At 39.2% G+C, this 26,260-nt stretch overlaps 1 protein-coding gene across 2 annotated transcripts in view; it reads right to left on the bottom strand.

Annotated features, from left to right (window-relative positions):
• Positions 1-25,868, bottom strand: part of ZC2HC1B (zinc finger C2HC-type containing 1B) — a 43,333-nt gene extending 17,465 nt beyond the window's left edge. The window contains exons 1-3 of one of the 2 annotated variants that reach the window (XM_015097456.4): positions 14,721-25,868; positions 10,639-10,758; positions 9,963-10,101 (exon numbers count right to left, since the gene is read on the bottom strand). In XM_015097456.4, coding sequence (XP_014952942.1) covers positions 9,963-10,101; positions 10,639-10,758; positions 14,721-14,891 — 430 coding nt within the window. In that variant the 5' untranslated portion in view covers positions 14,892-25,868. Of the gene's footprint in view, positions 1-9,962; positions 10,102-10,638; positions 10,759-11,138; positions 11,345-14,720 lie in introns of those variants that run through there. The other variant, XM_042253569.2, reaches the window with a different exon arrangement.
• Between the last annotated feature and the right edge of the window lie 392 nt (positions 25,869-26,260).

The following is a 26,260-nucleotide window of genomic DNA, read 5'->3' as shown; positions in this document are numbered from 1 at the left end:
GACTGATTTCCTTTAGGACTGACTGGTTTGATCTTGCTGTCTAAGGGATTTTCAAGAGTCTTCTCTAGCACTGCAATTCAAACGCATCAGTTCTTTAGCACTCGCCTTCTTTATGGTCCAACTCTCACATCTGTATATGAGTACTGGAAAAACCACAGCTTTGACTATACAGACCTTTGTTGGCAAAGTGATGTCTCTGCTTTTTAATACAGAATCAGGTTTGTCATAGCTTTTCTTCCAAGGAGTAAGTGTCTTTTAATTTCATGGCTGCATTCATCATCTGCAATGATTTTGGAGCCCAAGAAAATAAGATCTGTCACTGTTTCCACTTTTTCTCCATCTATTTGCCATGAAGTGATGGGACTGGATGTTATGATCTTAGTTTTTTGAATGTTGAGTTTTAAGCTAGCTCTTTTTTGAGGGGCGGGGGTGGCTTTATTCCTCAGTGTATGTCATGTAAGGGTTAAGTCAGCTTTTTCATGCTCCTCCTTCACCCTTATTGAGAGGATCTTTGGTTCTTCTTTACTTTCTGCCATTAGGGTGGTATCATCTGCATTATCTGAGGTTGTTGATATTTCTTTCAACAATCTTGATTCCAGCTTGTGATTTATCCAGCCTGGTATTTCACACTCTGCACAGAAGTTAAATAAGCAGGGTGACAATATACAGCCTTGATGTACTCCTTTCCCAATCTGGAACCAGTCTGTTGTTCTATGTCTGATTCTAAATGTTTCTTATTAACCTGCATACAGGTTTCTCAGGAGGCAGATAAGGTGGTCTGGTATTTCTATCTCTTGGAGAATTTTCCACAGTTTGTGTGATCCACACAGTCAAAGGCTTTAGCATAGTCAATGAAGCAGATGTTTTTCTGCATTCCCCTTGCTTTTTCTATGATCCGATGGATGTTGGCAATTTGATCTCTGGTTCCTCTGCCTTTTCTAAATTCAGTTTGTACATCTGGAATTTCTTGGTTCACATACTTTTGAAGCCTAGCTTGAAGGATTTTGAGCATTACCTTGCTAGCATGTGAAATGAATATGATTATACGGTAGTTTGAATATTCCTTGGCATTTCCTTTCTTTGGAATGAAAACTGACCTTTTCCCATCCTGTGGCCACTGTTGAGTTTTCCAAATTTGCTGGTATACTGAGGGCAGCACTTTAACAGCATTATCTCTTAGGATTTGAAATAGCTCAGCTGGAATTTCATCACCTCCACTAGCTTTGTTTATAGTAATGCTTCCTAAATCCCACTTGACTTCACACTCCAGGATGTCTGGCTCTAGGTGAGTGACCACATCATTGTGGTTATCCAGATCATTAAGACCTTTTTTGTACAGTTCTTCTGTGCATTCTTACCACCTCTTCTTAATCTCTTCTGCTTCCATTAGATCCTTACCATTTCTGTCCTTTATTGGGCCTATCTTTGCATGAAATATTCCCTTATTGTTGTTCAGTCGCTCCGTCATGTCTGACTGCGACCCCATGGACGGCAGACCGCCAGGCTTCCCTGTCCATCACCATCTCCCTGAGTTTGCTAAAACTCATGTCCATTGAGTTGATGATGCCATCCAACCATCTCACCCTCTGCTGCCCTATTCTCCTTTTGCCTTCAGTCTTTCCCAGCATCAGGGTCTTTTCCCAATGAGTTGGCTGTTCACGTCAGGTGGACAAAGTACTGGAACTTCAGCTTCAGCCTGACTCCTTCCAGTGAATATTCAGGGTTGATTTCCTTTGGAATTGACTGGTTTGAACTGCTTGCTTTCCAGTAGTAGTAGTGTTAGTCACTCAGTCATGTCTGACTTTTTTTGACCCCACAGACTGTATAGCTTGCCGCCATTCCCTTCTCCAAGGGATCTTCTTGACCCAGGGATTGAACCCGGGTCTCCTGCATGGCAGGCAGATTCTTTATCGTCTGAGCTACAGAGCTTTCACTTTCAAAAGTCTTCTCCAGCACCACAGTTCGAAGGCATCAATTCTTTGGCACTCAGCCTTTTTTACGGTCCACTCTCACATCCATACACGACTACTAGCAAAACCATAGCTTTGACTATATGGACCTTTCATTATTAATTCCATACTTACTCCAAGTAACTTCAGGATACAATGTCTCTGTAATCATGGGCTAAGCATTCTAACACAGAAACAAAAATTTTCCCATGGTGACAAATTCCTTGAGCAAAATAAAAGAAGACAGCATTGGGAAATGGTGAAGGCTCTACAGCCTGTCTGACAGCCTGTCTGACAGCCTGTCTGACTGGTTTTGAGCCCCAGCTCTTCACCTGTTACGTGTGTACACTTGGGCACGTTACTTAACCTCTTTAAGCTTCAATTTCCCCAGCACCTACATATCACCTATTTCATTGAGGTGTTGTGAAAGTTACCTATGATAATCCACAGTGGGGCGTGGCACAGTGGGCGAGTGGAACATGCTCTTACTATAAGGAAATAGGCCCAGCCGGCTTGTGTTCCAACTATCAAACAAGGGAGAAACTGCTTATGAAAAGTAAAATAGAAAGTGCCATTAGCATGCAGAACTCATTTACGGTAGTGTAGAAAACCATCTAGGACTGAGTTCATGGTTCAGTGGTTATCTCTTTAGTTTTACCAACTGCAAAGTTACAATTTATATGGTTTATATCATAGATACTGCTACCATAAGCGAGACAGTTTGGTCAAAGGCAATGATTACGGCAGTGACCATGTTGCTTCCTTAATCTGACTTCTCATTCAATTCATTGCACCTTTCTAGGGATTTGGCACTCACTATATCCCGCTGTGGAGACAACCAAGCTGAAGTGTATTTTCCTGCTGACAAAAATCTCAGAGATGGCTAGAGGACTAGGAAGACAATTACCACTTTGTGGAATAAGCTCCGAAAGGAGGAAGCTCTAGGTCCTCCAGGAGACCACAGGAGGAACCTGAAGCCCAGCCTTAAGACGGCAAAGGAAGGGACTTCTCTGGTGGTCCAGTGGCTAAGAATCTGTGCTCCCAATGCAGTGGGCCCGGGCTCAAGCCCTGGTCAGAGAACTAGATCCCACATGCCACAACTAAGACCCAGCAACCCAGCACAGCCAAATAAATTTTAGAAAATTAAAACAAAAAAAAAAGCAAGCAGAGGAAGAGAAGATCAAACACACTGAGAATGGAAGAGGTTTTTTTCCTGCAACAATAGTTTGAACACAGCATGACTGAGCTACACATTCTACCCTCATCTCAATCCAGTCTCCTCTTCCTCTGCCAATAATGTCATAAAATCATGATGTGCTATTTCAACAGATAATGATTTTTAAAGTCTTACTCCAGATCTCATGAAAGATTAAAGTGGAAAATTAAGCATCATTTGAAAATGCAACTATTTTGTTGAATACCCATGTATCAACATGTAGCCCTGTCAAACGGTGAGCAAATATCCCAGGACTCACTGAAAATCCCAATTGTAAATATTCTTTATCACTGCCCCATAAGCTGTCACATAATGTTGGAAAGTTGAATGACTGCAAACTCACTTAAGTCATAAGAATTAGAATATATGCATGTCAAAAAACTGGGCTACAAAATAGGGAATCATGCTGGGGAAAAAAAAAGGAAATTACTTCCAAACTCATATACACTAGACCGTATGATTAATAACTCTAGTTATGTCTGTATAAATTTTCTAAGTATTTAAGCTGGAGGATATATGGGCTAATATAAAATCCCTATGCAATCAAAATAATTGGATCATAATGAAAATGTGCTATTGGAGGTAATCATTTTGCTTGGTGCATAAAATTATAATAAGGGCATGGGGAAGAATTTAATTATAAAACTATATTTTAGCATAAAAATTTAAAGGGCAGGAAAATAAACTGTACACTTGATGAGGCCTTACAAAGGGAATTATTTAAAGAAACAATAATCCCCACATTTTAAATCCAACGTGGAAATTAGAGAGAAATTCACACAGTGGGACATCTGACATGCTTTCACTATTCAACTACAGAACTAGAAGTGGCCATCAACCCTGCAGCTTCTGCTATAAAATGAAGCAGTTGTTATAAAAGATGCTTTTATTATACAAAGCTTGTTGCCAAAGTCTTATCAAAATTACAGCCATAGATCTTTCTATGGAACATCTTAAGACAACAGACTATTCCAAGTCATATTTTCTTTAGCATGTAGCAAAAGTATAGCAGTTATTAAGAGTATTTTCTGGTATTGAGGTTCTGATGATTTTTTGGATGGTTTTTATAGTATTACACTGTGACTTTACTTCTAATTTAATTATTTATTTTTTGCTGTGCTGTGTGGCTTGCACAATCTTAGTACTCCAATCAGGGAACGAACCCCTGGTAGCAAAATTATGGAGTTCTAACCAGTGGACTGCCAAGGGAATTTTCTTTTTTCTTTACTTTTAAAAATAAACTTTGATGAATAATTTACATACAATAAAATGCACCTATTTGAGTTCTGACAAATACATTCAATTGTGTAACCAACCCAATTAAAATATGGAACAAGTTTATTACTTCCAAAAGTCCCCTCATGCCCCTGTTTCAGTCAATATTCTCCCAAACACAGACTCCTATTTTCCTGTTACTAAAGATGAGCGTTACCCCTTGTATATCTTACTATAACAGAGCATCCACGGTGCTACGTGTATAGTTACACTTTCTTCTTACTGTTCAGTTGTATTCCATTTTGTAGATATTCCACAATTTGCTTATCCATCTACTTGCTGCTGGTCATTTTCCGTTGCTCCTAGTTTATGCTATTTAAAGGAAGCTGCTATGACCATTAATGTGTAAGTCTGTTTCAAGGACATGTTTTCCATTTTTTGCATAGTTAGGAATGGAATTGCTGTATAGGTAACTGTATGTTTAACTTAAGAAAATACCAGTGCAAAGTGACTATACTATTTTAGACTCCCAGTAGCAGCATATGAGAGTTCCAGCTGTTCTATATCTTAGCCCTAACTTGTATTGTCAGTCTTCAACTTTAGCCATTCAAGTGGGTGTATACTGGTATCTGATTGTGGTTTTAATTTACATGTCCCTGTTAAAAATGATGTTGAGTATCTTTTCATGTGCTTATTCACCATTATTTTGTGACATTCTGTTCAAGCACATCTCTTGCCTTTTCCTTATTGGATTGTTGTCTTATTACTAAGTCATAAAACTTCTTTAAATATTCCTGATATTTGACCTCCCTCAGATACATGTGTTATAAATATTTCCTCTTGCCCTATACCTCACCTTTGCATTCTCCTAATGGTGTCTCTCACAACTAAAGTTTTTAATGTTGGCAAAGCCCAGTTTATCAATTTCCTTTAAAAAAAAATTGTTACTATATCTTGTATCCAGCTTAAAAAATCTTCGTTGACTCTTAGATCAAAGTTGTTTGTTATTTCTAGAAATCTTATAGTTACAGCACTTATGTTAGGTCAATGATTCATTTTGAATTTTTGTGTACATATATGAAGGAGATCAGCCCTGGGATTTCTTTGCAAGGAATGAAGCTAAAGCTGAAACTCCGGTACTTTGGCCACCTCATGCGAAGAGTTGACTCATTGGAAAAGACTCTGATGCGGGGAGGGATTGGGGGCAGGAGGAGAAGGGGACGACAGAGGATGAGATGGCCGGATGGCATCACGGACTCGATGGACGTGAGTCTGAGTGAACTCCGGGAGTTGGTGATGGACAGGGAGGCCTGGCATGCTGCGATTCATGGGGTCGCAAAGAGTCGGACACAACTGAGCGACTGAACTGAAGGATCAAAATTCATTTTTGCCATTTAGATATCCAGTTGTCTCAGCATGAATTGTTGGTAAGACTCTCTTTTCCCACTCTGAACTACTTTTGTTAAAAGTCAATTAACAAATTGATTGGAGGGAGGTCTACATTTAGATTCTCTTTTCTGTTCAGTTGATATTCTAATACCAAGTTGTCATGATTACTGTAGTATTATTTTAAGTCTTGACATCAGATAGGTAGGTCCTCGATTTTATTCTTTTTTCAAAACTATCCTGGCTTTGAATTTCTGTGTAATTTTAATATCAGCTGGTCAATTCCCATTGGCAAGAAAACTCACAGGGATCTTCACTGGAATTACATTTTGTCCACAGATCAATCTGGGGATAACTGACTTCGTAACACAATACATGAGTCTTCCAAACCACGAAAATGGTAAATATCTCTATTTATTTTGGTCATCTGGTTTTCATTTTACAAGTCTTACACATATTTTGTTAAATATATACATAAATATTTCATGTTTTTTACATGACTGTAATGTCATTTTTCATATTTTTTTCAACTGTTTATGCCTAGTATCTGGAGAAGGAAATGGCAACCCACTCCAGTGTTCTTGCCTAGAGAATTCCATGGACGGAGGAGCCTGGTGGGCTGTAGTCCATGGGGTTGCAAAGAGTTGGACACGACTGAGCAACTAACCCACCCATGCCTGCTGCTGCTGCTAAGTCACTTCAGTTGTGTCTGACTCTGTGTGACCTCATAGACGGCAGGCCACCAGGCTCCCCTGTCCCTGGGATTCTCAAGGCAAGAACACTGGAGTGGGTTGCCATCTCCTTCTCCAATGCCTAGTATACAGAAATACAACTCACCTGTGTATACTGACTTTATATCCTGAAAGCCTGTTAAATTAACTTGTAATTTCAGTAGCACATTTACTCCTTCATGATCATGCCGTCTGTAAATAAGGAGAGTTTTACTTCTTCCTCTCCAACCTTTAAATTTATGTGTGTGTGTATAAAATATGTAATTTTTTTCTTATTACACTGGGTACTATGTCTAGGATAGTGCTGAACAGAAGTGGTCAGAAAGGCACTCAGTGGGAAAGTGTTCAGCTTTTCAACTTTAAGTTGATGTTAGCTATAGATTTTTCAGAGATGTCCTTTATTAAGGAAGTTCCCTTCTATTTCTACCTTTCTAAGAGCTTTTTTCTTTTTAAAACATGTATAGGCATTGTTTTTTGTACAGGCTTTTCCTGTATCTATTGAGATGATCATACACTTGAAAAAAATATTTTGTTAATATGATGAATTACATTTACTATTTTCTTCCTTATACTTAATTTAAGTGTAATTTGTTCTTCTTTTTCTAACTTTTTAAAGAGGAAGTTTAAGGCAATTGACTTAAACCTTTTTCCCCTTTTCTAATGCAAGCATTTAAAGCTATAAACTTTCCTTTAAGCACTGCTTTAGCTGAATCCCACAAATTTTGGTATGTTTTCATTACCATTCAGTTCAAAATATTTTCTAATTTTTCTTGTAATTTCTTCTTAGATACATGGGGTATTTAGAAATTATTTATTAATTTCCAAATATTCAAGAATTTTCTTGATATATTTTCATCATTAATTTCTAATTTAATTCTACTGTACTCAAATAACATAGTCTGTATGATTTCAATCCTTTCAGATTTATTGAGATCTACTTTGTGGTCCTGCACATGGTCTATCTTGGTTGAATGTTCCATGTGTCAGTTCAGTTCAGTTCCTCAGTCGTGTCCGACTCTTTGCAACCCCATGAATCACAGTATGCCAGGCCTCCCTGTCCATCACCAACTCCCGGAGTTCACTCAGACTCACATCCATCGAATTAGTGATGCCATCCAGCCATCTCATCCTCTGTCCTCCCCTTCTCCTCCTGCCCCCAATCCTTCCCAGCATCAGAGTCTTTTCCAGTGAGTCAACTCTTCGCATGAGGTGGCCAAAGTACTGGAGTTTCATACGTACTTGATAACAATTATATTCTGCTGTCACTGTGTATCATATTATAGCTACACATGTCAATTAGGACAAAATGATACAAGCTCAGGAGCAGCTGTCCCTCAGGGAAGGTGTAGCCTCTCTAGATCTAGCTGGCTCACCTCCCCATCTTGTTACCTCCTGGCTTGCTTATTTGTGTCTTTAAAGTGTTTATTGTGGAAAGCGTACAATTGGACTCTAGCATTCAGTTTGACAATCTCTGCATTTTATCTTATGTGTTCAGGTAATTTTTATAGGCAACTATCTTCAATAACCTCAGATATGCAGATGACACCACCCTTATGGCAGAAAGTGAAGAGGAACTAAAAAGCCTCTTGATGAAAGTGAAAGAGGAGAGTGAAAAAGTTGGCTGAAAGCTCAACATTCAGAAAATGAAGATCATGGCAACTGGTCCCATCACTTCATGGGAAATAGATGGGAAACAGCGGAAACAGTGTCAGACTTTATTTTTTTGGGCTCCAAAATCACTGCAGATGGTGATTGCAGCTGTAAAATTAAAAGACGCTTACTCCTTGGATGGAAAGTTATGACCAACCTAGATAGTATATTCAAAAGCAGAGACATTACTTTGCTAACAAAGGTCCGTCTAGTCAAGGCTATGGTTTTCCAGTGGTCATGTATGGATGTGAGAGTTGGACTGTGAAGAAAGCTGAGCACCGAAGAATTGATGCTTTTGAACTGTGGTGTTGGAGAAGACTCTTGAGAGTCCCTTGGACTGCAAGGAGATCCAACCAGTCCATTCTAAAGGAGATCAGTCCTGGGTGTTCTTTGGAAGGACTGATGCTAAAGCTGAAACTCCAATACTTTGGCCACCTTATGCTAAGAGTTGACTCATTGGAAAAGACCCTGATGCTGGGAGGGATTGGGGACAGGAGAAGAAGGGGATGACAGAGGATGAGATGGCTGGATGGCATCACCGACTTGATGGATGTGGGTTTGAGTGAACTCCGGGAGTTGGTGATGGACAGGGAGGCCTGGCGTACTGCAATTCATGTGGTTGCAAAGAGTCGGACACAACTGAGTGACTGAACTGAACTGAACTGAATCATGCCTCTAGTCCTAATCTCCAATTTACAAAGACAGGCAGTGTAGAACAAGTTAAATGTTGATATGGCTTAACTGAAAGCTGCTCAGTTGTGTCCAACTCTTTGCGAGCCCATGGACTGCACAGTCCATGAAATTCTTCAGGCCAGAATACTGGAATGGGTAGCTGTTCCCTTCTCCAGGTGATCTTCCCAACCCAGGGATCAAACCCAAGTCTCCTGCATTGCAGGTGGATTCTTTAACAGAGAAGGCCAGCAGCAGACAAATCTAGTACATGAAACGTTCTATAAAATAACTGGGCTGGCAGGGGTGTTGTGCAGGATTAAAAGAGACTAAAGAGACAACAAAAGACAATGCACAGATCTTGACTGAATCCTGGATTGTGGCTGAGTGGTGAGGAGAGAGCTTCAAAGGACATTCTTAACATAACTGGGAAAATATGATGTATTAATACTTAGTGCAATAATAGCATTGTAGTTACAGAGGAAATGTACTTAAGAAATGCATGCTGAAATAGTTATAAAGTGTTATGACGTTTGAAGCTTACTTTTAAATCTTTCTGCTCCCCTCACAGAAAAAAAGGGAAAGAGACAGAAAATATGACAATGTCAAAATTGTCAAATTTAATGGAAGGTATATGAGTGATCATTGTATTAATTCCATCCACTTTTCTATAATTTGAAAATGTTCAAAATAAAAAGCTTAGTGTAAAAACACTGTGGGCCACTAAACTGTACAATTTAAAATGGTGATTTTTATATTATGGAATTTGATCTCAAAAAAATAAAGAGCTGTGGGTATTTGATACTATGGAGTTATTAGAGAACTGCTTAAACTGCTCTGCCTAGCTCCGTTATCATCAACCTGGACATGAACAGCATCCCCCGTAGTTCTGTAGTGCCATAACTTTGGGTACAGTGGTGATCTCATGTTAAAGTTAGGAGCAAACACAGAATCTTTATACAGAGGTGAAAAAATAGGATAAGATAATTTTTACGGTAAAATTACTTTTATATAATTTACTTGCTAATGTTTAAAATTTTAGAGTATACAGGAGGAAGCAAGGCATAATGACTAGGCCGAAAACTCAAGCATAGCCTCAACTGGTTAAGAGTAAAATGTCAAAAGCAAACCAAACTGTCCACACACCTGGGTTGACGGTCGGAGGGGGTGGAGGTGGGAGAGGCCGGCCTTCTTTAATGGCTAGCGTACACTGCTTTGCTGACTGCATCGCATTAATGAAGTCTTCATGATGTTGTCTCCAGTTAGATTTTCTCACGGGTTGTGGCTATAAAAAGAAATTAAACCAACATATACTAATCTAGGCTATATATCTCACTGTTATAATCTTTTTTTTTAAGCTGGGATTTGAATTTACAAGAACACAACTGTGAAATTTGGAGAAAAAAGAGAAATTTGCTTTCCAAAAACACTAAGAGGTTTGGAAAAAACAGTAATAAAATTTTCAAGTCACAGTAGTGAGGGAAAATACAAAACAACAATCACAAAAAACAAAGAAATTACAAAACTTTAAAGGAAGACTTAAATGTAACCTTAAAAGTGACTGTCTTCCAAGTTAATTGCTGGATTTAATGCTACTCTAATGAAAATATAAACGAGATTTGTTTTCTGCCACATCTGGAAAGTATCTGAAATACATTTGGAAATCTAAGTGAGCATGATTAAAAAGAAAACAGTAAAGGTGGATTATACTTACATGACATTACATTGCCCTATCAAGCAAAAATGAAAGCAGAGAGCCAGAAAGAGGCTTTCATGTACTGAAGGACATAATCAAGAACAGCAAGGAAGATATCAATAGTACCTTGGACTGAGGCTCCTTCCCCACAGTGGGAATGTCAGTGCCCTGCAATCTTTGTTTTAAGGAATTGAAAGGTTTACGTTTTTTGTTGAAGAGTTTTCTACAAATTGGTCCGTGTCTTTCCTAGAAAAGAAGGAGTGGGGATTAAAATTTTTAACATGTACAATCACAGAGTTCGTAATGGCTCAGTGTACTCAAGCAGCCCCCACTGCAGGGACTGGGTTGCACCTTCAGAGCCAAGTTCATTCTCTAACTCTCAAATCACAGCAGAGCAAATCCATCTGGCTCTCTTCACCCATGTTACACATAACTAGATATTGTGTTTGGGCAAGGTCAACAAAAGGCCTCTACAGCTAAAGAAACTGACTTAAAATTTAGTCTTACATATTTAACTTTACCACTTGGGCTCAGTAAATAGTTCCAAGCATTAAACAATATTGAAAAGACTCACTTTCTAGTTTAAATTGAAATAAATTATCTCTGATATTCGGCTAGGTACTCACTGAAGCCAAGGAAATTTTCTTTACTTCTTCTATTCTGTTTTCTGCCTTCACTGTTTCTAAATTCCAAAAGCAAGTCATCCAGGAATTGAGTCCCAACAACCTTGTTTTTCCATCCTTTTGAAGTAATTCTCTGCATACAAAAGTATGCAAAGTAAGGGGAAACAGCTTCTTATACAAGTGGAAACTTTTCAGAAAAACTCTTACCACTCAACATTTCAAAATTGAATTTAACTGGGTTGCTTTTCTACATACAGCAAATCAAACCACTTAACTCCTGAAAAAAATGAGTGGAGAGGTTTCAAAGAAATATTTGAGAACATCTGCAAGAAACAACTGGGACAACCATATGACAAATGAAAAATAGATCAATTCCATGTAAGTTATGAAGACATTTTCCCTTAGTGTGTCCAAATATTTTTCATGAAGTCATTTATTTTAGAGCAAACCTAAGCTTATAATATTAAACTTTAAAATATAGAATACACAGAAGAACTGTACAAAAAAGATCTTCATGACCAAGATAATCACGATGTGATCACTCACCTAGAGCCAGACGTCCTGGAATGTGAAGTCAAATGGGCCTTTGAAAGCATCACTATGAACAAAGCTAGTGGAGGTGATGGAATTCAGTCGAGCTGTTTCAAATTCTGAAATATGATGCTGTGAAAGTGCTGCACTCAATATGCCAGCACGTTTGGAAAACTCAGCAGTGAACACAGGACTGGAAAAGGTCAGTTTTCATTCCAATCCCAAAGAAAGGCAATGCCAAAGAATGCTCAAACTACCGCACAATTGCACACATCTCACATGCTAGTAAAGTAATGCTCAAAATTCTCCAAGCCAGGCTTCAGCAGTATGTGAACCGTGAACTTTCAGATGTTCAAGCTGGTTTTAGAAAAGGCAGAGGAACCAGAGATCAAATTGCCAACATCCGCTGGATCATGGAAAAAGCAAGAGAGTTCCAGAAAAACATCTATTTCTACTTTATTGACTATGCCAAAGCCTTTGATTGTGTGGATCATAAGAAACTGTGGAAAATTCTGAAAGAGATGGGAATACCAGACTACCTGACCTACCTCTTGAGGAACCTATATGCAGGTCAGGAAGCAACAGTTAGAACTGGACATGGACAACAGACTGGTTCCAAATAGGAAAAGGAGTACGTCAAGGCTGTATATTGTCACCCTGCTTATTTAACTTATATGCAGAGTATATCATGAGAAACGCTGGACTGGAAGAAGCACAAGCTAGAATCAAGATTGCTGGGAGAAATATCAATAACCTCAGATATGCAGATGACACCACCCTTATGGCAGAAAGTGAAGAGGAACTAAAAGCCTCTTGATGAAAGCAAAAAAGTTGGCTTAAAGCTCAACATTCAGAAAACAAAGATCATGGCATCTGGTCCCATCACTTCATGGGAAATAGATGGGGAAACAGTGGAAACAGTGTCAGACTTTATTTTTGGGGGCTCCAAAATCACTGCAGATGGTGACTGCAGCCATGAAATTCAAAGATGCTTACTCCTTGGAAGGAAAGTTATGACCAACCTAGATAGCATATTCAAAATCAGAGACATTACTTTGGCAACAAAGGTCCGTCTAGTCGAGGCTGTGGTTTTCCCAGTTGTCATGTATGGATGTGAGAGTTGGACTGTGAAGAAAGCTGAGCACCGAAGAATTGATGCTTTTGAACTGTGGTGTTGGAGAAGACTCTTGAGAGTCCCTTGGACTGCAAGGAGATCCAACCAGTCCATTCTAAAGGAGATCAGTCCTGGGTGTTCTTTGGAAGGACTGATGCCAAAGCTGAAACTCCAAATCTTTGGCCACCTCATGTGAAGAGTTGACTCATTGGAAAAGACCCTGATGCTGGGAGGGATTGGGGACAGGAGAAGAAGGGGATGACAGGGGATGAGATGGCTGGATGGCATCACCAACTCGATGGATGCGAGTTTGAGTGAATTCCAGGAGTTCGTGATGGACAAGGAGGCCTGGTGTGCTGCAATTCATGGGGTCACAAAGAGTCAGGCACGACTGAGCGACTGAACTGAACTGAATTGATTACAATACTTACAAGACCATCAGCAGAGAAAACAACTCCAGCCAGTAGACCTGTAAAAGCTCAGCATTTCTGGTACAAAAACCAGGGAAGCAGCACATAGATCTTTGCCTGTGTTGTTTGTAGTTGTGATTTAGTCACTAAGCCATGCCTGACTCTTTTGCAACCCCATGGACAGTAGTCTGCCAGGCTCCTCTGTCCATGGGATTTCCCAGGCAAGAATACTGCCTGTGTACTATCTTTATAAAGTTACTGTACCACTAAAGGATTATGCCAATCTTTGCCTTCCACTCTAAGTGCTCTTCATTCATGGTCATGGAACTCATAGCAGCTATTACTTACTTTGTCCAGACCCAAAAAATACAGGATCCATGAAAATCACTGCACCTGGTGATGAACAAGCCATACCATTTTAAAACTGAAGGGGAGAAGAAAAGAGCAGATCACTTGATCAAATGCTCTTTGTAGCCTAGAAATAGGTCAACGAAGTAAAACTCAAGAGGACTCAAGAATACTTAGCATTTAGTCATCTCTTTTCAAAGTTACCTCCCTAGGTCTCAAATCCAGTCTCATGGGGTGCAGTCTTGGGTTAGCAAAGGCAGCTCCCTAGGGGATTATTGGGCCACAATAGGCCCTGTGAGTTCCCCTTCTAGATCCAGGAAACTCTAGCTGCAGTTAACTAGAACAGATATTCTATTTTTAAATTCCCCAGAGAAATAAAACCTACAACCTCATTTGGTAGTCTTTCACCCCAAATGTAGTCAGGATTATACTCCAAATTCTTTAAGTTTGAAAACAAGTCTCTTTGATCTAAATGTCCCAGCTAATAGTTCATTATCTACTTAGTTTTTTAAAAATAAATTTTCTTGGGAACTCCTTCATAATATGGGACATTTGTTTCCCTAATTTTGAAATAAATCAAGCCTTTATTCAACTTTATGGGCATCAATCAGGGGACTTGACATGCAGTTAGCTTAAATCTAATTAACAATTAGGTCCTGGAAGAGGACTAACACCCATTTTGTTCAAATTACATAAAATCCCTGAAACTGGAGAGTTCTGTCTTTATACGTGGCAAAGCAGGAAACAGAGGGAGGTTAAAGGACTTGTCAGAATTAGTGACAAATTTGAGGCTAAAAGCCAAGTTTCCAGATGCTCCAAGTTCAATGTTCATTCCTCTTGACTAGCTAATTTCCCTGGTGTTTTGGCCTTAAAATTTGAATTTTTGATGCTTATAGAAAAGGTGAAAGAGCCAAAACCTCTCAAGAGACGATCAGCTGTGCCAAGACACTTTTATCTGGCTTCCTTTCAGTAAGAGGACCAGATTTAAAAAGCTCTCTTTCGAAGGGGGCAGCATCAACCTACCTAAGTGTCTTCGGGGCCTGCCAGCCATAGGTTATGTACTTTTCTCTCCTTGCTTTCCCTCCACATCTGTCTTTAATCTTTGCCACTGCGGCCTCCTCACTAACTTGACAGTTCATTTAACTCCAATGAAACACATCTACAAAATGTCTTTATGTTTACCAGAACATCTGCTGCAAAGCGTCTTCCACAGACTTCACAGGGAAATAATTCCTGATTGCCATCTGTATAGGATCCAAAGCACATTATGTTAGTTTCGTGGAATTGCCTGCCCAAGAAGAAATGACTAAGTGGAGGAGACCTCAATAGCTTGATATCCTCACTCTCCCCCATCACCCAGTGACTTCCTTCTCTTAGGAAGATCCTTTGTAAAACTCACCCATGTTTTCCCAACATAGACTTCTCACTTCACTAAACAGATAAGTTCCATATGCTCAGGCAACCAGAGTACAATTATTTAATATATCATTAAACTAATGTCTAAAGAAAGATATCCGGCACTAAGTACAAAACTGATTTGTTGTTGTTTAGTGCTAGGTCACGTCCGACTCTTTTGTGACCCCATGGACTGTAGCCCGCCAGGCTCCTCTGTCCATAGAATTTCCCAGGGAAGAATACTGGAATGGGTTGCCATTTCTTTCTTCAGGGGATTGAACGCATGCCTCCCTGCTTGGCAAGTGGATTCTTTACCACTGAGCCACCAAAGAACCCACCTGCCAGTGTAGAGGTGGGTTCGATCCCTGAGTTGGGAAGATACCCTGGAGGAGGAAATGGCAACCCACTCCAGTATTCTTGCCTGGGAAATCCCATGGACAGAGGAGCCTGGCAGGCTACAGTCCACGGGGTCACAAAAGAGTCAGACATGACTACGTGACTAAACAACAAACAAAGCTGATACTCTAGTATTAAGTCACAAATAATCCAATGGTAACATCTTTAAGATTGCTACTAGAATGTAAGATCATGTGTGTGCTAAATGAAGGCATGCCAATTTATCATGGACTGTATGAAATGGGTTGCCTAGTCACTGAATTTAAGGTAAACTTTCCTGAGAAGCTGAAACTTCAAAACTTTGGCCACCTGATGCAAAGAACTGACTCATTGGAAAAGACCCTGATGCTGGGAAAGATTGAAGGCAGGAGGAGAAGGGGATGACAGAGGATGAGATGGTTAGATGGCATCACTGACTCAATGGACATGGGTTTGAGCAAGCTCTGGGAGTTGCTGATGGACAGGGAAGCCTGGTGTGCTGCAGTCCATGGGTTCGCAAAGAGTCAGACAAGACTGAGAGACTGAACTTTTTCCTGAGAATGGCTTTCTCAACAAATCTCTTTGCTAGGAAACTACCTGAGAGAAAGGAAGTAGGAGGATGAAATGGACCAAATAGAACCAGTGGGCTTTGCTCCAAACTAGGAAAGACAAAGCCATTACAATGAAGAAGCAGGTGAGAAGCACCCCAAGTGTGGTGCTTCTGTGTCCGATCTCTTCACGGGGCCTGTGAATAAGACTCACTGAAAACATTTTATATGTAGCAGAGAATAAGTGAAGAACTACAGTAATAATATACTCACTACTTGCTATTATTTTTCTAAAAAATATTCAATTGTTATAGTGTTTTCAAAATTAAATGAAGAATAAACTCAAAATATCTAAAAAAAAAAAAAGAAAAATACAAAACTCTGCCCACTCTGTCCCAATGTCTCAAAGTGCCTGACCCACAATAAGGTTCTCAATAATTACTTCTTGGATGTATGGGTTAAATGAGAATTGAGTTTCTACCATAGGACCAATTATTCATTCAATAAATAAACACCTGTTATATGCAACTCTGTGGGGATATTGAGAAAAACTATACATGGGTCCAGCATAGAAAAGGAGAGAAGGTATGCCCATAAATTACTTTAAATGAAGTTGGAAAAGCAAACCATTGTGGAAAAAAGTTTTGTTTCATATTACTGCCTTTCAGTTCATCTGGAGTTGAGAATAAAGATTTAAAAAGCAGGGACTTCCCTGGTGGCCCAGCAGTTAAGACTCTGTGCTCCCAATGCAGGGGGCTCAGGTTCCATCCCAGGTCAAGGAACTAAGATCAATTAAAAAAAAGGTCCTGCATGCCTCAATTAAGACCCAGTGAAGCCAAATTAATAAATTCATATAACATAATATGTAAAATATAAAGATCATAAAAAAGCAGTTTGATCGTGGGGAATATTTTATATTAGACTAACCATCCGGCTAATCTCTATTATACAAATAAGGGGAGCAATTGAGGACGTTGGGCAGGAAGAACCTGGATGGCACTGTAGAAGATTCATGTAACAAACCTGAGGAGGAATGAACAGATAGCGGTGGGGATGGAAAGTGGGATTTTACTTAAAAAGCTAACAGTGTAGACCTGAAATGGAAAGGAAAGAGGAAATGAGAGACACTGTGGCCAGAGAATCAATAAGATGATGACTGGATCTGGGGGATACTAGGAGGTGACAGAGGAGCCTGTGGGCTGCAGTCCATGGGGTCGCTAAGAGTCGGACACGACTGAGTGACTTCACTTTCACTTTTCACTTTATGCATTGGAGAAGGAAATGGCAACCCACTCCAGAGTTCTTGCCTGGAGAATCCCAGGGACGGGGGAGCCTGGTGGGCTGCTGTCTATGGGGTCGCACAGAGTCGGACATGACTGAAGCAACTTAGCAGCAGCAGCAGCAGGAGGTGACAGAGAGAATGCTCAGGGACTGAAAAGACAATAGGACTATGGAAAGAAAGAAATAATTCAAAAAGAAGGGACATCTTGTAAGAAAAATGACCTCAGCTTTGGAAATACTGAGTCTGAGATAGAGTCATCCAGCCAGCAGGATGGAAATGAGGGAGGTCAGGGCTAGAGACACAGATGTAGGCTTTGTTTGGAGAGTGATGTAAAGGCATGATATTGCCAGGGAAGAGGTCATGGAAAGAGAAGTACAGGGATGATCCCTAGGGAACTCCATATTTAAGGGCCAAGAAGATGATGATGATAAGCCAGAAGGAGAAAGCAGGAGAGAACAGGGTCATGGAAACCATGGGAAGACAGTTTGAGAAAGGAAGTCTTGATTAACAGGAATCAGATGGTAGCTCATTACAGACACTGTTGATTTAAATGATTTCTTCTCACATCTGCCAGATGGTATTGTATTAGAACACAGGTCATCCATTGCAGCATACAGAAACACCATTCTTCCTCTGTTCTTTTGGCCTTCTAACTCTGTAAAAACTAGGTCATAACTTTCTTTCTTCAGCAAGGATGTCCCATTCCTCCACATACTTACCCATTAATAAAAACTATTCACCCTAATTATAAAACTTTTTTCTAAAACACTAAAGAAGGATGCTTTACTTTTATGAATATTACAGTAACATTCGTAGGGTGATTTCCTGCTCCCCAAATACTTTTCCTACATAATCTCATTTAATCCTCACAACAATCCTATGAGATAGGGTTGTTCCTTTTTCTTTTTTTTTTTTCCTTAAGAGATAAGAAAATGAAGGTTCAAGATTAGGTGACTTCTTGAGGACAACAGGTAGTAAGTGTTAACAGTGAGACTCAAACTTGAGTCTCTGTCTCCACAAGTATTAAGACTATTTACTCAACCATCGCCACTGTATCAGTACTAACCTGCAAAGTAAATGGATGGAAGTCCCTGGAAGATCAATGGCCTTTGGTTTGAATCAGTTGGGTTTTGAGTCCAGTGAGTTTGAAATAATGACAAACACAATATGATTCAACTGAACTCCTAAAACAGATGGACCACCACGTTCTGAAACACATTCGACTTGGAAGCTTGACAACCAGGAGAAAAGGAAACACGGAGAACCAAACATGGAGATCAATAGAACCTTAGAAGAATCCTTGGAAACAACCAAGATGCCCTTCAATATGTGAATCGTTGAACAAGCTGTGATACATTCATACCCTGGAACACTGCTGAGCAACAGAAAGGAACTGATATACTGCCAACATCCACTGGATCATAGAAAAAAGGGGCTTCCAGAAAAACAACTGCTTCTGCTTCACTGACTACATTAAAGCCTTTGACTGTGTGGATCACAACAAACTGTGGAAAATTCAAGAGATGGGAATACCAGACCACCTGACCTGCCTCCTGAGAAACCTATATGCAGGTAAAGAAGCAACAGTTAGAACTGGACATGGAACAACAGGCTGGTTCCAAACAGGAAAAGGAGTATGTCAAGGCAGTATATTGGCACCCTGCTTATTTAACTTCTATGCAGAGTACATCTTGCTGGGCTGGATGGATCACAAGCTGGAATCAAGATTGCTAGGAGAAATACCAACAACTTCAGATATGTGATATTACTCTAACAGCAGAAAGCAAAGAGGAACAAAAGAGCTTCTTGATGAGGGTAAAGAGGACAGTGAAAAAGCTGGCTTAAAACTCAACATTCAAAAAACCAAGATCACGGCACCTGGTCCCAACATTTCATAGCAAATAGATGGGAAAAAGTGGAAACTGTGGCAGACTTTATTTTCTTGGGCTCCAGAATCACTGTGGACAGAGACCTCAGCCACAAAATTAAAAGATGCTTGCTCCTTGGAAAAAGAGCTATGACAAATCTAGACAGTGTATTAAAAAGCAGAGACATCACTTTGCTGACAAAGGACCGCATAGTCAAAGCTATGGTTCTTCCAGTAGTTATGTACGGATGTGAAAGTTGGACCATAAAGGCTGATGGCTAAAGAATTGATTATTTCAAATGGTGGTGCTGGAGAAGGCTCTTCAGAGTCCCTTGGACAGCAAGGAAATCAAACCAGTCAATCCTAAAGGAAATCAACCCTGAATATTCACTGGAGGGACTGATGCTGAAGCTCTGATACTTTGGCCACTTGATGGGAAGAGCTGCCTCATTGAAAGAGACTCTGATGCTGGGAAAGATTGAGGGCAGGAGAAGAGGGTGACAGAGGATGAGATGTTTGGATGACAACACCAACTCAATGGATATGAGTCTAAGCAAACTCCAGGAGATAGTGAAGGATAGGGAAGCCTGGCATGCTACAGACCATAAGGTCGCAAAGAATTGGACACAATTTAAGAGACTGAACAACTACTGATACATAAAACAACCTGATTCAATCTCACTGCTGAGTGAAAAGTTGTTCTCAAAAGGTCACATATGATTCCATTTGTAAAATATTCTCAAAATGACAGAAGTAGAGATGGAAGAGATTAGTGATTGCCAAGAGGTAGGGATGGTCAGTGAGGGAGGTGGAATGAGGAAGACCTTTGGGTGATGGGCTAGTTCTCTATCTTTACTGTGGTGTTGATGCATGTAGTAACATGGCATGGAATTACACTTGATCTTAGCTGAGAAGTGATGGCATGGAACTACAAACACTCACTGTACCAATGTATACTTTCTGGATTTAACATCTGTAGTTAAGATGTAACTTGGTGGAAACTAGATAAACAGTGCAGGAATCTCCACAATTTTTTATGAACTGCATCAAAATTAAAAGTTTAAATACCTTTGGGCTGGCAACTCATGGCCATTGGGCCCAATCTGAGGCTGCATGATCTTATAAATAAAGTTTTAATAGTACCCAGTCAGCCCCATTTGTTTATATATCTATTGCTATTTTCAAACTACAGAGGTAGAGTTGTGTAGTAGTTGTAACAGAGACCAAACAGTCTGCACAGCCAAGTTATAAATACTTTTCGGCCTTTACAGAAGTAGGTTGCTAATGAGTGGATGAAAATGTAGTAATTAAAAATGATTTGTGGGAGAATAATAAGAAAATTTTAAGATGCATTTTATTCATGTATTTACAAATATACTGGAAGGATATACATACATATATATATGGTACACATACAACACATAATTACCCAGAGTGCGAAGAAAAAAGGTGAAACTTGTTTCCTAAATTTTCAATTTTTCTATATATATTATGCATTGCTGTTTAAAAGAAAGAATGACATTTAAAAAACTTTTGATAGAAAAGATTCTAAAACAATGACATTAACTTACCTATTTCTAACTTTACCCTAACTGGAGTCTCAGGAGACTATTAAAGTGGCTATTGTTTTTATACATTGGTTCACAATCTTAAGACAATTTTTAAAATGAGGAAAGTGATCTGGAAGCGATCAACAGTTTTGTCTAGCATGTTAACAATGATAAATAAGCATTACAAAATCTCAGTTCAAAAATTTTATAAGAAACCTGGAGAGGATTATGGCTGCAGTGAAGTTGGAAAAAATTCTACTTGAGAGTAGACATTCTCTTTCTGAGCTGGAAGTTAAGAATGCTTTGTAGAGACACTTATCAATCCACATTACTTATATTTCACCTTATAAAGACATTGCAAAGAAGGAAAATTATTTAGTTGTCAGTGAATCAAAAACTCTTGAGTCCTTTGCAGTCTAGAACATGCAAATATGAGCAATACGGACATCTTTCTGGGCCCTACAGCAAAGGGGCTGGCATACTAGCCAAAACTTATTATCTCAGGAACATGAGTTATAAAATAAAAGGAATTGAGACTAAGGAAATTAGGATGGCAGAGAATACCCCATTTTCTTTCTGCTTTCTCCCCAAATCCTATGGTAAAGGGACTTAGAAACACGGAGAACCCTGAGGACAGGGAGGAATGAGGACAAAAAAAAAAAAAAAAACAACAACAACTGGAATCTGAAAAGCTGAGGACATGGTAACCAACTTGGAGGACATAAAACTACATCAAAATCCACTTCCCAAGCTGATGGCAGAAAAAAAAAAAAACAACTGAGAACCATCCAGATTTACACACAGAACCCTTCAAAATCATAGAAACTTCTGAAGCAGGACATACCTCTGACACAGGGACAGGATACATGAGGAAGAAGAGATTGCAAAAATATGGAGAATCAGGGAGAAAGTCTTCTAAAAAGAGGTAGAGATTCCTAGACTCTTCTCCCTTCATCCCACAGCCGCTGCGTGACTGCCTTTCTCCAACTCTAGCAGAAGACTACTCTTCAGAAAGGATAAGACGGAAGGTCTGTGTACGAGTCAACATGAGGCACAGCTGAAGGCATGGATAGGTAGACACCACTCATATACACATAGCTGATTCTCAATATTTGTGCTAGTAACATTCCATATATCCCTGCCAAGCACTAAATGGGCAAATACTGACATTACTCCTGGGGGAAATACAAAGTTAAGCTCCTGTGAGCCTCTGGGTCACATTTTAACCTCCTTCTTTGTATTTGTTCAAAGACACCTTAAATATAGTTGATTCAACAACATTGAACTCATAGCCAACCACATACTTCAAGCTGGCATGAAGATTATCTAACATATTTTAGATATGTAGCCCTGCAACACTATGCGTGGGAGCCTTTTAAACAGTGAAACCATCAAGAAAAAGTACATCATTATGAAAAGCATGGCATGAAGTAGACCATAAAGTGTTCACTTGTTTACAGTAGGACAGCTGAAACAAGCAGGCAGAGCGTCACATCGTGCTACCCTACCTGGGAGTGTGGGTGTTAGATGACTCAGCTTTTAAACTGCTATGTACATGGCTGTGAACGGCCGTGAAAGCACCTTTGACTACTGATTTAAGGTTATAAATGTTATTGAGTAGGTCAATTTGCAAAGAGGAACTCCATGGTTAATGAGGACTAACTGCATATGTGACATATGTGTGCATAATCTAGTGATTAATCTCATTTACAGTGATGCTGGAAGCCGAAAATATCCCACACCCACCTTCCTCTACTTGGCTCACAGAACTCTGCCTGCCAGACCCTTACTCTCAAGGCAGGATGCAAGCTTTCCTGAGAATATAATCATTCCATGGAGAAAGAGCTAAAGATACTGACACTGGGAAGATTCAGGAAACAGCTCACCCCAGACCGCCCTACAATAAAAGCTCAAAATCATCTGATGCTACCCATCCATTCAGTCTCCAGTGTTTTCTTCCTCCAATCTTAACTGTGAACAACAGACAAGAATTTCCAAAGATCTGAGGGAAGTCTCCAGCATGTAAGCCCATAGCAAACACTATAAAGGAGAATTCAAGCTCTTAGAAATTAAAAGCCTTACATGAGAAATATTCAACAGCAGGTTGGCAGGCAGAATTAGTGGAGTCTCCCTAAAAGCAGAGTAAAATGACATAGAAATACTGAAACATAAGCAAATTACAGTACCTCTCCAGAAGGTCCTACTCCAAAATAGAAATTCAGGAGAGAAAGGAGAAAATACAAGGAAGAAAATAAAAATAATTTAAAACTATTTCCAGAAGTGAAAGGACATCAGCCTCCTAAGATACACCACAAATGAAAACAGATCTGTACCAGTAAGTATTATTGCAAAATTTTATAACACTGGAGACAGATTCTATTGACTTAGAAAAAAGTTAACTTACAAAGTATCAGGAATCAGAATGGCTTCAGATTCACAAACAATAAAAATGAAAATAAGCAGGGAAAAATTTTCTAAACTTCTGATGGAAAATAACCTGCAATCTAGAGTTTCATACCCACACAATCTACCAATCAGATATGGGGGTAGAACACATTTCCAGACAAGTAAGCCTTCAAAGACTACATCCTATGTTCTCTGTCTCAAGAATTACTGGAGGATATATACTCCACATGGTGAGTAACAGATACAGCAAACAGGCATTCAACACAAGGGGGAGAGAAGGACGACAGGACGACAGCTGGGCCCCAGAACTAGAGAAGCAACCAGCTCAGACTGGAGGAGAGTGACTAAGACACAGATATGCTGAAGGTAGTCAGAACCCAGATATTCACAGCCTTTGTAATCTAAGGATACTATTTCCTGTATTTATCTGGCTCTCATTCTGTTCTGTACTTGGTTTACTTGACCAAATCCCAGAAAAGTGCCTACTTGCTCTTCATATTGATGTCTAGATCAGCTGAGGAGACTCATCTCACTCCACAGGAAGGCTCTGCACTCACCTCTTCAGAGACGGAGAGAGGTCATGCTAAGTGGAGAAGCAGAAAACAAAACGACTAAGCAGACAGCTGCTAAGCCTATTTTGGCAGGAGATCCAGGATGCTCCAACTGTGGTGACTTGTGTTCCCAGGACTCACTCATCACCCAGTTCAGACATCTACACATGGGGTTCCTTAAAACTCTAGGAGCTGAAGACTCAGACTATTCAGCTATCTTCTCAAGGATGCCTTGATCAAAGAGTCACTGACCTAGACTTGTGCTTCTCAGGTGTTCAAAGCTAAACAAGATATTGTGTTCATAGGGATACCATGCAGATGTCGATTAATATAAAAGTCTAGATTGTAAGAGTTACCAAAGGGAAGAATAAATTGAATAAAAACATACAGGTGGTTTCTGTGTTCTATTTCTTAACTTGAATAACTCGTTCTACTTAACTTGAATAACTGGAATGTTTATTATATATTCTCCTGTAAGTTTTACAAGTAAAAATCAAGGCCATTAGAATCTTTACCTTCTTCTGACCTTTAACTGGAACAAGTAAGCTGAATAAAATATACTAATGGCAACACACAAGAAGGAATATAAAAGTATTGATAATTCAAAGTTACTGACAATCTTTATAAAGTTCTGTAGTGGTCACCTGAAGTGATCTGATGACATCACAATGGATGTGTGGATACGTCACAGGTGGCATAAATTATAACAGCTCTCGATACTTTGACTTGTAAAATAAGTTCTAAAGTATCCAAAAAAGTGACTTTATACCAATCACAGACAGTGTTTAAACAAAGTAGGTCCTTAAAATACAGCAGGCAAATTCTTAAGTAATTTTTACCCACTATCTGGGATGCCTGAGGCCTTCTTTCTGGCTAAGACTGAATCTAGGTCCTTTTAAATTTAAGCAATTCTTTTCTGAAATATCTGTCCAAATAGCCATTCATTTTATATTACTTACTAATCACTTACTGAATGCCAAGCTCTGTTCTAGACACTGGAGATAACTTTGTAAAGAAAAATACTCTGCCCTCAGTGTGTTCTAGTGAGAGACTGAAAAGATAACATCTCAGATGCCAAAAGATGTTACAGAGAACATAAAGAAAGAAAGGAACATAAAGAATGCAGAGAAAGGTTTGAGCTATTAAAAAAACATGGTCAGGGAAAAGTTTATGGGGTAGCTGACAACTGAGCATCACCCTTAAGGAAGATTTATTTACAGTTAAGGGCACTTCAGAGGGAACAGCAAGTACCAAGACTCATTTCAAGTGATACTTATCGCAATGACTTGACATTGCTGGTCATATTTTGTTGCACACACCCTGCCCCCTTGGACAATGCTGTCCTTGAAGGTGAAACTCCCTTATTACTTAGGACACCATACATTTAAACATAGAGCTGAAGTTTCCAACCATTGTTTATACATGACTCACATCATAAATATTCCAAAAAGTTATGAACTTATGTTCCTGATTAAAATCAAGATCTTTATATTTGGAAGATAATCTGCCCAAATCACAATGTTTCTCAGGAAGACTAATGGCTTTTAGTCACATTCTCCTAACTGCAAAATATATAACATGTTGACTTAAACCATTTGAGTCAGGTGTGGTAAAATTAGAAGTTCCACAGATGGAGTGTGAACACCACCAAGTCAAAGTAACATTCCACATCTTGTTAAGATTCTTGTGGTTTAAAAAACCTCCAAATGAGATAGCTACCAAAATATATGGTCATCTCTTTAGGATTTAGTACATTCCAAAACAAATATAAATCATCATCTGGCCCTTTGCTTCTACAGGTTGGCATTTAAATTCATGCTCTCCAGTTTTCTACTTCTGTAACAATAAGCTCTTCAGCAAATTTTTTTCTGTATCAATGTCAGTAGAGCACCTAATGCTACTGTTTTCCACAACTCTTTTTAAATTCTACAGTAATTACTTAAGATTTAGAATACATAACATACAGAGAAAGATAACACCTATCGGCTTAGGAAAAGCCACAATCAAATTACAGATGAAGGCACTTCCTAATAATTTAGATATCAAATATAGCTTACCTGCTAAGAATGGTTGGGCCCCAGCCATTCTGTACCCTGCTCAGACCAACAGTGTCCAGATTTTTTTTTTTTTTCAGAACAGTCCAGTTAACAAAGCATTAGTCACAGACACATGAACAAGGATCACTAACAACTTGTCTGTTGCAAGAAAGTCACACTTACCAAATAATTAACAATTGTGATGGTATCATTGCTTGAGCCTTGAAAAAGTTAAAAAAAAAAATCTCACCAGAAGACCGGGAGTTTTTTCAACTATGTATTTTAATCAGTATGAATGGTTCCAAGCATTAAATAATACTGAAAAGACAAGCTCTCTAGTTTGAACTTAAGTAAATATTTCTGATTTTGAGCCAGGTACTCACTGAAGCCAAGGAAGTTTTCTTGATTATTTCTTGTTTCCTGTCTTCACTGTTCCTAAATTCCAAAAACAAGTCAGCCAGTAACCGAGTCCCAATGACCTTGATATTGTTTTACCACCCTTTTGAAATAACCCTTTGCATACAGCAATGGGAAATTTAGCTTCCAACCAGTGGAACCTTCTCAAGGAAGCTCTTCTTGCCACTCTTGTTTCAAATTTGAATTTTTAACTGGGTTACTTTTCAACATACAGGAAATCAAACCACTTAAGTCTTGAAAAGGAGTGGAAAGCTTTCAAAGAAATATTTGAGAACATCTGCAAAAGGCAACTGGG

The sequence above is a fragment of the Ovis aries genome, chromosome 8 (genome assembly GCF_016772045.2).
Source record: "Ovis aries strain OAR_USU_Benz2616 breed Rambouillet chromosome 8, ARS-UI_Ramb_v3.0, whole genome shotgun sequence".
Taxonomy (NCBI): Eukaryota; Metazoa; Chordata; class Mammalia; order Artiodactyla; family Bovidae; genus Ovis; species Ovis aries.
The sequence above is the reverse complement of the archived record's forward strand: the minus strand, read 5'-3'. Positions and strand labels throughout refer to the sequence as shown.